At 34.1% G+C, this 15,778-nt stretch overlaps 1 protein-coding gene across 4 annotated transcripts in view; it reads right to left on the bottom strand.

The window, feature by feature from the left end:
- Positions 1-15,778, bottom strand: part of TBC1D19 (TBC1 domain family member 19) — a 97,339-nt gene that overhangs the window by 43,053 nt on the left and 38,508 nt on the right. For all 4 annotated transcript variants that reach the window (XM_074274604.1, XM_074274602.1, XM_074274605.1 and 1 more), the window contains exon 13: positions 12,935-12,997. In XM_074274604.1, the coding sequence (XP_074130705.1) occupies positions 12,935-12,997 (63 nt within the window). The remainder of the gene's footprint in view (positions 1-12,934; positions 12,998-15,778) is intronic.

Here is a 15,778-nt window from a genome sequence, read left to right as displayed (position 1 = left end):
TCTTTTTATGGTGGTAAGGAAACCGGAAAATTAAAAAGGATACCCATCAATCAGGGATTGACTGAATGTGAAAGCAACAGAATATTTATCGTCTTATAAAAAAGTGGTAAGCAGGCAGGCAGATTTCAGAAAGGACTGATACTAAGTGAAGTGAGCAGAACCAGGAGAACATGGTTCACAGCAACAGCAAGATTAGGTGATGATCAAATCTGATTAAGACATCTCTAGCCTATTATCAATAGACTTGGGATGAAAAAGGACATCCACCTCCAAAGAAAGAATTATGGAGACTGACTGCATACTGAATGCAGACTGAAGCTTACTATTTTTACCTTTTTTTTCTTTTTTTTTTTGGTTTGGTTTTTCTTTCTCATGGTTTTCTCCTTTTGTTCAGATTTTTCTTTCACATCATGACCAATATGGAAATATGTTTAAAATGACTATACATGTATAACCTCCATCAGATCACTGACTGTCTTGGGAAGGATCAGATAAAAGAGGGAGGGGAAAAATGAAATTCAAAATCTTACAAAAGCAAATGTTGAAAACTATCTTTACATGTAACTGGAAAAATACTGTTGAGAAAAAAAGTCTAGATAATGTTCAATTCAATAAAAATTTTTAAGAGAAGTATGCTAGGAAGTCTCTACTTTCACATCCAAATGGGGCAGGGTAATGGAAGATGGAGGGTGCTATGATATGTAACCCTTTTGATTTCTAATGTAGTATTGAAGAGAAAAGGGTACAAAACAGACCCTTGGAGATCACCCATGTTTAACGAGTGGAATATAGAGGATAATCCAGCAAAGAAAACTGAGCTTTAGTCAGATATGTGGGAGGAAAAATACAAAGAAATAATGTCACAGAATCAAAAAAAGGGTGGGGGAGAATGGTTAATGAAAGCCGAACTGAAAGATGATCATTAGATCAACTATTAGTAGCCTTACAGAAAGCAGTTTGGATATAGGGGTGAAGTGGATTTCAAAAGAATGCAAGGAACTGAGAAATAACATTTAAAGAAATGGGAGCAATGAACACCAACAATCTTTTTGAGGAATTTGATTACAAAAGGCAAAATAGGTATAAGGATGATAATTTGAAGGAAGTGGCAGGATCAACAGTGTATATTAAGGATAAAAGCAGCTTAGCATTTTGGGAAACAGAAGTAAAGGAAAAAATAGAGAAATATCGAAGATGGGAGAGAAGGGGAATGACCAATAGAACTTCAGGCATCTACATCCCAATCTTTATCCCAATGGGACAAAAGGTTATTTACACAAAATCTTTTCATTTATATACTATTTTTTTTTTTTTGCACATGAAACACTTCCTGAACTAAGAAATTAAGGATTTATCCTTTTACCTTTAGATATGGTATTGTAGGATAGTCATTCTCCCAGAAACAGTATATAAACCTCCTCTGCATGACTTTTGGACACTCCTATATAATAGTGGACAACTGGCTTATCAAATCAAGGTTAGGCTCCTACTCATGAATCTTCCTGATATTGTGTTGATTTTTAATAAGTTAGGAATATTGTTTATCGTAAATTAAATGTATATACCAACCAAAGGATTTTCAATTACCTATTTTGTTAAGTACAAATAAGAGACTTTTGCTTCAACTCATTTATAATCTTCTGAATAAGAGGAATAACTTGAAAGTGCTCCCAGAATCCAGTAGTCAAACTCCTCGATTGTACAGATGAAATGAAGGCCCCCCCAAATTATAAGTGACTTATCCCAAATTACAAGGCTAATTAATAGCAATGAGGACTAGAGCCACACTCTCCTGCCTCCCAATTCAATGTGCTTTCTGCAGTAATACTCAAATATTAATTTGTATATGTGTATTTTGATACTTTTTAAAAAGTTAGCTGACATTATTCTATTTATATAGTTATTTATATTTATTACTTATATGCTTATTTAATCTTATATCATTACTACATCTCACATAATATCATCTGTTTTTCAGCATTTGATTGTGGTCTATCTTTTTTTTTTCTGAAGTAATTTCATGTTTAGTTTTATCTCTTCAACAATACTATAGCATTGTTGAGAATAAGAACACACAATCAAATCTCATCTCAAATCTGACAATATTAACAATCTACAATACAAACCTAGAAGGGAAAAACATGGCACCTCAACCTGGAGGAAAATATTTGCTATGGCCTTTAGGCCAATGGTACAAAAATACCTGTTAAGGAAGACAATTCTTTAAGAGTGGCTGAGGAGACCCTGAAGAACAGCAAGAAGTGAAAAAATGACAGTGGAGGGAAGGGGAAGAAATAAGTGATTAAAAAAAAATAAAGTTTACATATAAGTGTGAGTGTATTTATATATGTGTGTGTATATAGACATATGCATAATATATATATATACACATATATATATGTGGAGAGAGGCAGAAAGACACAGAGAGAGAAAGAATATCAAAAGCAGTTTGATTTTGTTTATTGTTTATTATCGTCTCAGTCGTCCATATGCCCATCATTATCTTAGAATCACAGAATGGCAATGCACAAGGAACCCTCGAGATTATCCAGTCCATTGGCCTCATTTTATAAAGGAGGAAATAGTCTAGAAAAGGTCACGTTCCTTGACTGAGATCATATAACTATGAGTTAGAAGTGCACTTATACTAAATATCCAGTTATTCTACCACAGGGCCCAGCCTTCTTTCTAGTGCTCTTTACCACATACTATTTCCTGCCTCCATGCCTTTGCACAAGGAGTCCCCACATGCCTGGGATGTACTTTCACTTTACCTCCACATCTTGGAAAAGCTAGAATCCTTAAAAATGCAGATTTAGGGCCACTTGTGAGGGCTTTTCTGATTCCCCAATTAACAGAGCCTTTTTACTAGAGATATCTTTTGTGTATACTGATATATTAGTGCCTATTTTATGCAAGAACATAAGCTTTTTCAGGGGGAAACTTTCATTTTTGTCTTTGTATTTCTAGCACTTAGCACCTAATGGGTGCATAATAAATGCTGAGAGTTTGATGTTCGTGATGATATTCCTGAGTCATTAAGGTTAAATTAAGCTAACTGCTATTGAATGTCAATGAAATGTATGATACATTTTAGAAAGACTGCCAAAAATTTTAATCTGTGTATGTCATTAAAAGAACAAGCTTCTGTTGTCTAAATAACTCATGTTTGACAATTCATTTGAATGAAGAACAAATGAGGCATTTATATTTGGAGTTTTAACCTCCATTTTAAATTTAAATTCCAATTTAACGTTGGAATGGGCTTTAAACATCCTCTATTTCGCTTCCTCAGTTTCCAAATTAGGAAACTGAGGTCTCTTTGCAATCTACTCACCCTAAACATAATATACTATAAAATCCTAGACATTCAGCAGGATCTTAAAGAATATGGGATTCAAATTAGTGTTTTAGAGAGCAAACTATAAGGGAGAAAAGTGAAAAAATAAAAGGAAAAAACAAGGAAATGAGAAGTTAAAACAGAATCAAATAAAAAATGGAAACAAATATTAGGTAAGAGACATGATGTTTCTCCTGAAGAGAAAAATGTCAAGAATGGAAGTATAAAATACAGAAAGAAAAACTCTGAATAAATGCTATACTACAAAACCATGAAATCTAGGCAAATTGATTTATTTGTCTTTGGGTAGCCTGGATTTTCCTGTTTGCTACAAACATACTAAACTAGGGCAGCTTTTTGCCAACAAAGGTCTATTAGGATGACCCTGATTTATTGTACTGAATAGACCCTGATTTATTGTACTGTCATAAGATGCAGCAGAGCACTTCAGAACAACTTCTGTGACAAACAGCTTTTAAATGAGCAAGATCATGGGAAGAGGCAACAAGCAGAACCAGAGGAATTTTGTTTCTGATCTTGAAAGAGTAAGTACTGACACTGTGAGCAGTGTTGAACGTTCAAATTAATACAAATCAGTGAAAATTTGGAAATCTAAATCATTGCTGAGAATTTAGATTCATTGAGAATAAAAAATTATACATTTGTTTTAAACAGCCTTCAATGTCATAGTATAGAGGAATTCCTTAAATTTCATCATAGGCTAAACTACACAGGAAAAAACATATATCAAATTGCTACTAATTAAAAGACCAATGTATTGAGCATAAAAAGTATTTAAAGAGCAAGATGTGGAATACGATTTGTTTAAAAAAAAAAAAAAGATTATGAAAAGTACTTCTGGGCTCTGGAGGCCATGGAGATAGTGAGGCTATCAGGGAATCAATCATACCCCATCTAGCTTGCTGCCCTCATCCAACATCCCTGAGAGCAAAAATCTGCTTTTTCTCTTTGCACCCCAGTGCTTGGCACGTGTTAAACATTTAATAAATGCTTTTTCTTTTATTCAATTTATCATTCAGAACATCTACATACATTTCTCATTTCTTACTAGTATTAAAAACACTTTTATTTCCTCCTGTCTACTGCTAAACAACTGGAATAATCGCTCAATACTTATATTCATTTCCCATTCTCTTAAACTCCAACAGCATCTGTGCTCTTCTCCAGAAACTCTTCTCAGATCACCAGCAACACCTTCCTTGACACCCTTTTCAGGGCTGTTGACTATTCTTTCTGCCTCACACCTGCTCTCAGCCACATCATACCTTTGGCCTGCCTCTCTAAATTCGCCTTGTCTCCTTTGTTGACTCTTCATCCTTTTCCTTCCCTAAAGATCCATCCTTACTTCTAAGCTACTTATGTTCCCTTTGCTTTGGCACTGACATTTTCTTCTATGACGTGACCTACAACATCTATGTCAAGGATTCCTAAGTCTTTGAGCTTCAAACTTTTTATCCCTTACTTTTTAGCATGATCTCTCTATGTGAGAGCCCACCGCTGCCTTAAATTTGTACCTCCCACACTGACCTTATCTTTCCCTTCTAAATCTCATTTCCTTTTTCACTATTTCTGTCTGTGGAATTATCATTGAGAAGATTCTCGTGTTTATAACCTTTCAGTCAGCCTCCCTTCCCAAGTTCCTGCATCCCCAGCCTTCACTTCCTCTTAATTCACACTATAAACACCACACAGCCCCCACACTTCAATTCAGTTCACTTACACATCACGCCATCACCTCTCTGATATGCTGGTCAAGAATGAGGGAGAGAAATCCACGACTGACTAAGGCCCTATTTTTGTGCACTTTTTAGTAGCAAGATTGCTACTGGCTTTTTCTTCTCCTCACTCCTCACTGAGACAATCTGTCTTTCATACCACCGAGTAAAAAAAAGTTCGGTTTGTTTTTGTTTTTGTTTTTTCACTCAGAGATCAAATCACTGAGAAAGTAGCCAGATATGTTGAGATCTGGATCTAATATCAGAAAGACAAAGATACAAATTCTATTTCAAACTTTTTAAAAATCAAGAAGTCACACACAACTTCTTGAGTCTCAGCTTTGATTTCCTCATCTGCAAAATAGAGATAATCACAGCACATCTCAAAGGACCAAATAAAACAATGTCTGTAAAATGATTTGTCATTTTAGAGGCCGTCAATAATTATGATTATCATCTTCATGTCACTACTTGCCAAGAAGTCTTCAGTGAAGTCTTAATTGCCTACTGAAAGAAGTTCAAACTCCATGCCTGCATGCAGTCTGATCCCATGCTGCTTTTGTACCCTCACACTGAGGGGGATTGTGTGTATAAGTCTCTGCTCTAACCCACACTACGCTTTTATGTTTCTTGGTCTTTATTCATGTCGCTACCTCTGCTTGGAATGGCTCCCCTTTTCTTCATCTGAATGAATTTCTTTCAAATCTGCTACCATATCTAAGAAGTTCTTGATTCTCCTGAAGATTCCATTTTGAAATTCTCTAATGAATTTATTAAATATCCCTTATTACAGCATATATCAATCAAACCTCTCCTAAATTTTGTATCTACTCAACTGACTAACATAGTGCTTTGCACACAGTAGGTATTTAAGAAATATATTTGCATTACATTTTTTCTAGAGTATTTTGCTTGAGAAAAAGAAAGCTATGTTACCTAGAGAGACAACTCAGTGATAAACCTAATCTGCCAGTATTTCTACTGTCCCAAAGACAAAGCAGGGAGTCTTAGGATGATAATGATAAAATCCAGCTTCTTAAAACTAGGGAACACAAACCCATACAGGGTCTCATAACTGAATATGAGGGGTTTTTTTTTTGCAAAATTATGATTTATTATCAGTAAATGTTTAATTTGTATATTTATTTTATATTATATCATGCCCATTGTCATGCAAAAATTTCTCTGAGAAAAGGAACCATGAGTGGAAAAATTTTAAGAAAACCTTTGATAAAGGGCTAGTCCACAACTGGTATATGAGGTACATTTGAGTATGCTGTGTACTGGCATGAATAACAAGATTATTAATCATTGATGTATTGAACAAAAGCTCAATTACTTTACATGTAAAGATAAAATATAGCTCCAAGTATAAATTTGTAGGAAAAATAATTGCCAATAACATACATATCTACTTTTGTCGGAGAAATTTTCTTTAATTATTTGCCAGTTAAGTGAAGATTATCCTTTAGTTGAGTATTAGTTATTTATAGGAGATAATTTCCTCAATTTTTAACTGGAGCACTTCAGAATTATAAGACATTTAGTACAGAAATAGGAAATACTGTACATATAGCACAAATACACTTAAAATTTCTCTGTTTTGCTAACTAGCTGAAGAACTACATTTTCTTTAGTGAAATATAGTAGGAGAAAGTAAAATTATTTAAAAAATAAAAGTCATATAAATGTGAAATTAAAAAGACCTAATTAACTTCTTCATTAGTATAGAACTTATTCTATATCTTTTATTTTCTAGATTATTACTCCAACATATTTGGAAAATGGTCAAAGGATTGGTTGTCAAGAATGTTCCCCTGCTCGCTTCCTCCCCCAATACTCAGCACTATTTTTTGCTGTTATTGTTGCAAAGTTCATAAAGTCCAGTGCTTTGGGTTAAACAGAATATTTAACACTATTGATGGCAGTGTCAGTACTCCCACCTGCAAACTTAGGGGAATATTGGAAACAAAATCCAGAAACAAGAGACTTCTGCTGGTTCCTACTTCTTGCCTGATTTAGAAATGCGATCATCTCTTATCAATGCACCTGTAAGAAAGAAAAAGAGGCGCCAGAGCTAGGATGCATTTGGACCTCTGTCAGACTATGTCATGGTCATTGAAATATTCACAAGGCCTCCCTCCTCTCACGTACGGAAGAGCAACAAGAACACAAAACTGGGCACACAAAAACTCCCCATGTCACTTCCTCTATTTTTTCTCAAGATATCAATTCCCTCCAAAAATAATTTACAAACTTTAGGCAGCATTCCTACAGGCTCTCAGAGCCATTTAGTTTCTGGACAAGCATTCACTGAAAATGCTAATGTATAAACTACCGAATTTGTTTTTTTGAATTAAGGGCACCACGAGGAATTATCTCAGCAAGTTTTAAAACTGAGCTTCAACATAAAAACATCTGATGAAATTCGATATTATATTTTTGTCATGTCAATTACTCATAAACAATAATGAAATAGTATGACTCACTAAAACTTATAACCTATCAAAGATTATTCAACATTAAACAACAATTGAAAAAATTAAATTAGTTTGATAAAACAATACTTGATTATATTGACTATTTATCTTCTAACTTCACTGTGCTTTCACTGATGTTGGTACTCCTTCCATTACCAGAGCTCTTCAAGCCATTATATATAGGTCCTTAGCCTTTGTGGCCCAAAGTTCAAACACATGTGGCCACATATTTTTGTCATGAGCCACTTGGGATTTAGGATAGCTCTTCATTTAACAGTCGGACCTATATTTATTTACAATCCTAAATACTACATGACAGTTTATCTTAAATGCTTTCTATGTGTGGACAAGGAAATTATTAGTTTCCTTATTAGAAAGAGAATATCATAAATTGTTAAATTTGTCAAAATGTTAACAAAGAAGGAATGTAAAAAGGCACATTTGAAGAATTATGAATATACATGCATGTAATAATGCATATAAAAGTACACATTGTTGTAATATAATTTTACTCCTCACCCATGGACTGGACAGGAAACATTCTGAATCGACATTTTATTTCATATGAAATATAAACCATATGAAAGTTCAGAAGAGCGATGCAGTCCCCACCATGGTAAGGAAAATCAACTATATGTCATTATTGATAATTTCATATCCAGAAACATGTTAATAGGGGGAGCCTGTAAATTTTAAATACAAGCTTTCTTCTGCCATATCAGCTACATTAAATTTCAAATTAAAAAGAAAAGACATCACCCTAATGGTAACATCTGGTTTTCAATGTACAAATTTTTTTTCTGAGTGAACTAACTAGGCTAAATAAAACTAAATAATGAATAGATGTAATGACAGAAAAGTGTTTTCTTTAATAAGCATTCAATTAAATATAATTCTATAGAGTTCACAGAGGGTAAAGTCAGTATATTTGGATCAGCCTTCATTTAGATTAATTTGTGAGGATTAGATTCCACACTAATATTTATTTAAAAGCCATTCAACCAAGAAAATCAATATATATTTGGCCACTAAGGTCTGAAAGCTTTAAGGAATAAGTAGCATGATGCAATGGAAAAGGCATACAACTTGGAATCTGGGCCTTGAATGTAAATCCCAAATCTGCCCTTCACTGCCCATGAAACTAACCCTCAGCAAATCATTTCACCTCAATTTTCTTATCTATAAAATAAGAAGTTTGAATTCAATAATGTCCAAATTCCCTTCTCATTCTAAATTTATTATCCTAGGATAAGCGCAAAAAATATAAACTAAGGTACACTTCTATAGCACTAATTGTCAATTATACAAATCTCTGCTTCATCTGTTTCTGTTACCTACTTTAGTACATATTCTATCTTCTCAGTTAGATTGCCCAAGCTCCACAGCAAGGGCCATATTTAGACTTCTTTGCATCTCTGGTACCCATCGGACTGTACCTATAACACATGTGGCACTGCAAGCACTAGCCAAGGAGAATAAGCATTTATTAGGCACCTTCTCTGTGACAGGCACTGAAGAAGTAAAAACAGGGGAAGAGTCTTTGATCTCAATGAGTTCACAGAATATGGGAGGAACAACATAAGACGACGATGTACAAAGTTTGCTCAACATAAACTGGGGAAGAGTATGGGAAGGAAGAGACTCACTTTACCAAGGTTTCTTGGCTTGAAGGAAGCCAAGGAAAGAGGCAGAGACAAGGAGGGAGAGTGTCCCAGGAGTGGCAGGAGAGAGGCAGCCTGTGAGATTGTGTGTCCCGTAGGGGACCGGCGAGGGGCTGGTGTGCTGGCTCACAGAGCACGTGCAGGAGAATTGAGGGAAGGACTGACATGGTAACAGAAGACCAAAAGCCAAACCACAGCTTTCATACCTGATTCGAGAGGAATTTACTGAATAGAAGAGGGACAGGGTCAGATCACCAGGGAGATCTGTTTGACAGTGGAGTGGGGATAGTCCTGAGGCAGAGACCCCGGCACAAGTCTAGGAATGGCACGGAATCTGCGCCAAGTGGTGGAAGAGCCAGGGATGGAAAGGGGGGCTCTTATGAAATGTTGCTGCTGCTCAGAGTCCCATGATGTCCGGGAGATGATGCCGTGACACCTAAGTGAATGGGATTTCAGGGAGGGAGCGCTAGGCAAGGTCACCTGCCTCAATTTCTCCTTCAGAGCCATCTGGGCCACTGGCTAGATACATGTTACGATGGAAATCGGCCTTGGATGTAGGGGTTTTGTAAAAAAGCATCTGTAGGTATAATACCCTATGTGGACAAAAGGAAGGGGAGGCAGGGAAGGAAGGAAGGAGATGTAACAAAGGTAGAGCTGACAAGATCAGGCAGCTGATTGGATATGGGCAGGGAAAGAGAATGATGAGCCAGGAATAACATCTTAATTATAGACAAACTACTAGCTTTTTGTTTGAATTGTTCATTGTAAACCTTACCCACCCCAAATCAAAAAAGGTTTATTTATATGCTCTTTTTTTTCTCTATTTTCATAGTTACTACTCAACTGTAATACTCCTTGAAAGAATCATCCTAATTATCTAAGTAAGTGGCATAGCTTAACATAGTGCTTTATAAACAACAGGTATTTAACAAATATTGATTTGACTGAAATAACATGAACTTGATAATCCTGGTGCTTCCAGACCTAACTGGAGTCACGCCATTACTGCTCACAGGCTAACATTTTAATTTTTTTCAATTAATTCATTTATCAGCCAATGAGTATTCATTAAATATTGACAATGTGCCATGATACTATGCTAGACTAGAGATACAATGATGAAAACCAGACATTCCCTGCTCTTGATAAACTTATGTTCTTTTGGGGAAGATAAAAAAAATTTCCATCACCAAAATACCATTACTAATGTCGGCACAAGAAAATCTTTCATGTTGATTTTCTTTTCCTAGCAGATTTCTAAGGCTACATTACATGTTAATTCTATATAATATTGTGCTATATTTTTATTATTGTGCTTATTTTTATTAATACTTGATTTATATTTAAATCCTACCACATTTAAAACCTTTCATAAGGAGACCAATGGCACCCAGGAAAAAATAGCAAAGCCATTGTAAATCAGCATTCATCAATTATCCTATTTTTGAGTATAGTGTATAAGCCTTGAGAATTAAAGCCAGCAAAGACTGAATTATACAATCAACCAATAAGCTAAAATGCTTCCCTTAAATACCCCAAACATGCAACTACTAGACATTAATTAAAAGGTAAATACCCTACCTGAAATCATCTGAGAAAGTGTTAATCTTACCCTCAAGGCTTTAAGAAAAGGTATTCATATCATTCTATCTTTTTTTGCTAATTAAGAGGGGGAAAAGCTGCTTTGTTCTGAGAAAAGGGTATATGGATCTTTTATGAGGGAAACACAATCATCTTATAAATATATAGAAAGTTATTGTGAAATAACTTTGGTCTTGTTGATTTTTTTGCAACTGACATCCATAAAAGGACTCGATCTTGGTTCATTTATTCAGCAAACATTTATTATGTTGCACTCTACACTAGAGCATGGGGGTAAAGGACATACAAAGAAGCCCACAGACTAATAGGAAATTAAAGATTATGTAAAAAATTATATGACAGATTGGATAAAAATTCAGTGGCTATGATGATAAGAATGATCACTTCTAGCTAGGAGGAAAATATTAAGTTTTACAGAGCAAGATGGCATTTGAGCCGAGTCTTGAATGGGCAAGAATATCGTCAGATAGAATCATATAGGAAATGTGTGAAGATGGGAAAGGGTACCCACAGAAGTACCCACACAAGCCACACAAAGTAGCTAAGGTATTACAGTATGATATGATATCATGTGAATCAATGACAAATACTAACTCCATCAGAAAGGGTATACAAAGTACAAATTCAGGAAAATCTCCTTTATCTGATATCTTCAGCAGAAATTTGTTCTTGTTCTAAAAGGAGAAATAAAATATACACACGGAGGAATAGGCAAACAAAAACTGTTAAGAAGCAGTATCTTATGATGAATGACCACTAGTACTAAGACATTTCTTGATCAAAGGAATGAAGTATAAAGTGTAAAAGAGCTTAAGCACAAATATGAGTGACATTAAATTGACCTTAGAGAAAAGTAGCTTCTTCTACTGGGAAAATCATAAGTATTTCAAAAACATAAGGCTGGTAACCAATTTGGGAAAGAAGAAATATTAACTTCAAGAGTGTTTTTTTTTTCTTAATAGCTAATAATCTGTGATCAGTATACCCATCTCCTTTATTTTGCCTTTGTGTCATGAAATAGCATCTTCACCTCTGATATCTGATGACATAAAGAAAAGGACAATTGGGTTTTTAGGACCTGAGAGGTCACAAACAGAATGATTTTTTAAAGAAAAAATATTTTACTTTATATTAAAGTCTTATGAGAAAATAAATGAAACAAAAGATTTTTATTTCTTACTGAGGTTTAAAAGATACTCAGTGATATGGAGGAGCATCCTAATTAAATAAAAATTGTTTCTAAGGTTTTTTTCTTTCTATCTGCAAATAGTATTTACTTTTCAAATTTCATCTCCTGTAGAATACTAGTAATTACATCTTTGTGAAAGATTCTGATTTAGCATCCTCTTCTGTCTTAAAACACACACACACACACACACACACACACACACACACACACACCTATCCTAACAGCTTGTAAACTAATTTACATCTAATCAAGCAAAAATTGCCATGTATATTCTACATTACTTTCATGACATTTATGCTGACATCCCAATCAAATTCCCATTAGTAAATTTGCATATCTAATCTACTTCTACTTTAAAAGAAAAAATCCATAATCTACGTAATTCCACATAAAATTAATTTCTCATATATGATAAAATATTTCAGCAAAGATGAAAATGACCTAGAGATAACCCGTTACAATATCTTGGCTTGCATAATCAGGTAGTAATGATGTTTTCCAAGCATTTAAGATGATTTATTTATTCTATTACTCAGTGAGATATTTTCATGCAGCAATTTCTTTGAAAAGGTTCCTCCACTCATAAAATAAATGTTCCCTCTGAATTCTGATATTCATTTTAATCACTTGCATCTATAATAATGATTATGTTGACAGTTTCTCTAACTCCAAGTTCTATTTTGCAATACAAAAGAAAATAATAATAAAAAATTCACTTGTCTGGAGACTTTTTTTTCTTCCAACTAGTCCTTTACTATGGGCAAAAAGTTAAAACATTCCAAATTGAGAACACTTTATTGGATTATTAAAAAACAAGGTTTGGATTTTAGAACTGCAAAATGTTAATGATAACTATCCCTTAAAATGGCACAATTTAAATACTAGCTGCAACCTGTAAAAGAAAACATTGATTCTTTCTAACTTACCTGATACAAATAATCTTCAAATACAAAATAGTAATCGTCATTGCTAGCTGTCAGCTTCACGTCCTAGAATTAAAGACAGAATGTACTGAAAAAGCCATAGACCATGTATTTTTTTCTAAATAGGAAAATCATACAACAAAAACATCACCACCACAACATATATATATATATATATATATTCAAAGGGTATCTCATTGAAGAAACGACTAATGTGTTCATCTCCTCTAACCATTCAGGCAAGTATCTACTCCACAATTTATTGAGAAGCAAAATACCCAAGTCACACAGTACCTGTATGTAGAAGATGAAATTTGAAATCAAGTCTTACAGACTTTAAGGCAAAGGGTTTAAGAGATAGTTATAGCTCAATAATACCCAACAGAGTCCTTCTACTTATTTTTGTCACTCACAATTTCTATTCTTTATAGATTGTAAGATTTTAAAATTTGAAACCATATTACATCCTGTAAAAATATTGGGGAAAAATAGATAAATCTTTGCTTTAGGAAATGAGCTAGGGATGATTTGAAGTACTGTGTATTTTCTTTCAGACTGCTCTCTTAATCCTACTCAAGAATGTGTACAGCTCATCAATGTCTGTCCAGTCAACCAGCATATGATAGATAATTTAGATTACAAGCATCCTTCTCTATAGAATGAAAAGTTTAGAGCGGTTGTAGATCTTACTTAAGAAGTTCTGTGGTATTCTAGGGCTTGACGTAAACAACATGATGTCACCTAAAATTAAGAGGAAATGGAAGATTTCATCATCTATACTGTGAATAGTGAAAACGAATATTGATAAATCTACTTGAAGGTCTAATTGATTTAGTTTCTATTCCACAGTATGAGATGTAATCCCCCATTTAGAGTTCCCTATCTCTGTCAAAAGCCTTACTCATGTTTCAGAAAAATTTGCATTAAAATAGTTATCATAATTTGCTGATGTAAAATATTCCATTAATCAGATATCTTTCATAATTATCTCAATCAATAAATGAAAAGAATGTTTAGGATTGTAAAAATAGATTAGTTACTTAGTTTCTGATTATTGGTTCCTTACTTTCAGTCGAGCTCATCAGAAATTGCTAATGCTCATGATAATCATAATCATTTTTGTTCCTCCTTACTAATTAAAAGAAAGCTTTATTACTCACCATTTGGCATCTTTGGTTTCTAAGGAGTTTTAAGATCTCAATTGCTAGGCTTGCTAATCAATTGATATGCTTGGATTTTCTTGCCTTAAACAATGAATTGATTTTAAAAGTGACAATATGGAGTTTCTCTTCCATCTGGCCATGTAACATCTTCCATGGTAAAGGCCAATAAATTTATTAGGTGTCTTTGTCTAATATCATGTTTGATATTGAAGGTAAATATCAAAGATACTTGATTATATTGCTCTTGAATCAGAGGAACAATAAAGTTAATGCTATGATTATATCAATCAAGGAATCCAGTGTGATACATAGCCATGTTAATATATTTGCAGAATAAAACTTAATGGAATATAATGTTGAATGCTGAATTTTGCTCCACTGAATTAAATAACTTTTTATGCTCAACAAACAAAGTGTCTGAAATTCTGTCATTTGCATAACTCTGAAGAGATGGCCATTTAAAAGTTTGATAATTTCCTTCCATGTTTTCATTAAGGATACCCCTCCATGTAATATTACATAGATGTTCATTCAGTTAAAATCTCTGCTTCCTATCTTTATGCTTGATGTATCCTGCTTGGAGGAGATCAAATTATATGTAGATTTTTCTTCCACTCATTGTTTAATGTGACTTCTGGATTCAAGTAGGATGTTTCAAATAGAGAACAATTTTCCATGTAGATATCAGATATTTTAGAATTCTCATAACACTTGAAACTATTTCATATATTTTCACTACCTGAATGTGAAACTGAGTCAAAGATTTGTGATAATGAATAAATGTTGGGGGGTCTTGGGCAGCTTACTCAATAATTATCCAATCAATAATTATGATGTTCTTTAATGCTTGTGACTTGTTGGCATAAGGTGTTTGTTTCTCAATCTATATATCGGGGGTTTGGGGAAACTTTTTAAAAATGATACCAGGTATGAATTCTTTGAATAAAGAAAATAAAAACATAATTGGCTGATATTTATCATTGTCATGCTCAATTCTGTGGTATTAGATATGTGAGACTTTTTAAAAGAAAGGTGGAGTTAGTTTATAATCTGGAGGAGGCTGGTAAAGTATCATGATCTCCCAGTTACCTAAGATTACAATCTTCGCTTGCTCTCCTCCATGATGATGAAGAGGATGATAATGATAATATAAGTTATCCCTTATAAATCATTTTAAGAGTTTGCAAAGAATTTAATAAGCAGTTCATTTTATCCTCACAATAATCTTAAAATGATCCTTCTTTTACAGATGTGGTCCATCACCAATATTTTTCCTTTTCCTTTTTCCTTCCATCTCCTATTTTTTCCCCACCAAGAACATGCTTAGTTAGATTGGATTTGAATTGCATGCTGCAGCTTCTCATCTTTATCTTTTCTTCTAATTAAGTATTGATTTTGATTTTGGTTCAAGAAGTCAAGGTGACAGCACTCAGCTTATCACAACAGGATTCCCCTTCAAAATAACTGGTTGTTTCCTGCCTTTGAAGAAAAATCAAATCCCCTTAGATTACTGCTTGCCATGCCCAGGTTCTGGCAGTCTTAAAGTCTCCCCAGTCATTTCTTTTTTTTTCCCAATGCACAACAAGGCAAAATGACCAAGAGTCTCACGAAAAACAGTAACAGTCAGGGGACCCCTGGTTTCAGACACTTCTTCAGACTAAAGCCTAGTTTTCTCAGGATATTA

This window comes from Sminthopsis crassicaudata, chromosome 6, assembly GCF_048593235.1.
Source record: "Sminthopsis crassicaudata isolate SCR6 chromosome 6, ASM4859323v1, whole genome shotgun sequence".
Taxonomy (NCBI): Eukaryota; Metazoa; Chordata; class Mammalia; order Dasyuromorphia; family Dasyuridae; genus Sminthopsis; species Sminthopsis crassicaudata.
Note: the sequence above shows the minus strand (reverse complement) of the source record. Positions and strands in the feature narration are given on the sequence as shown.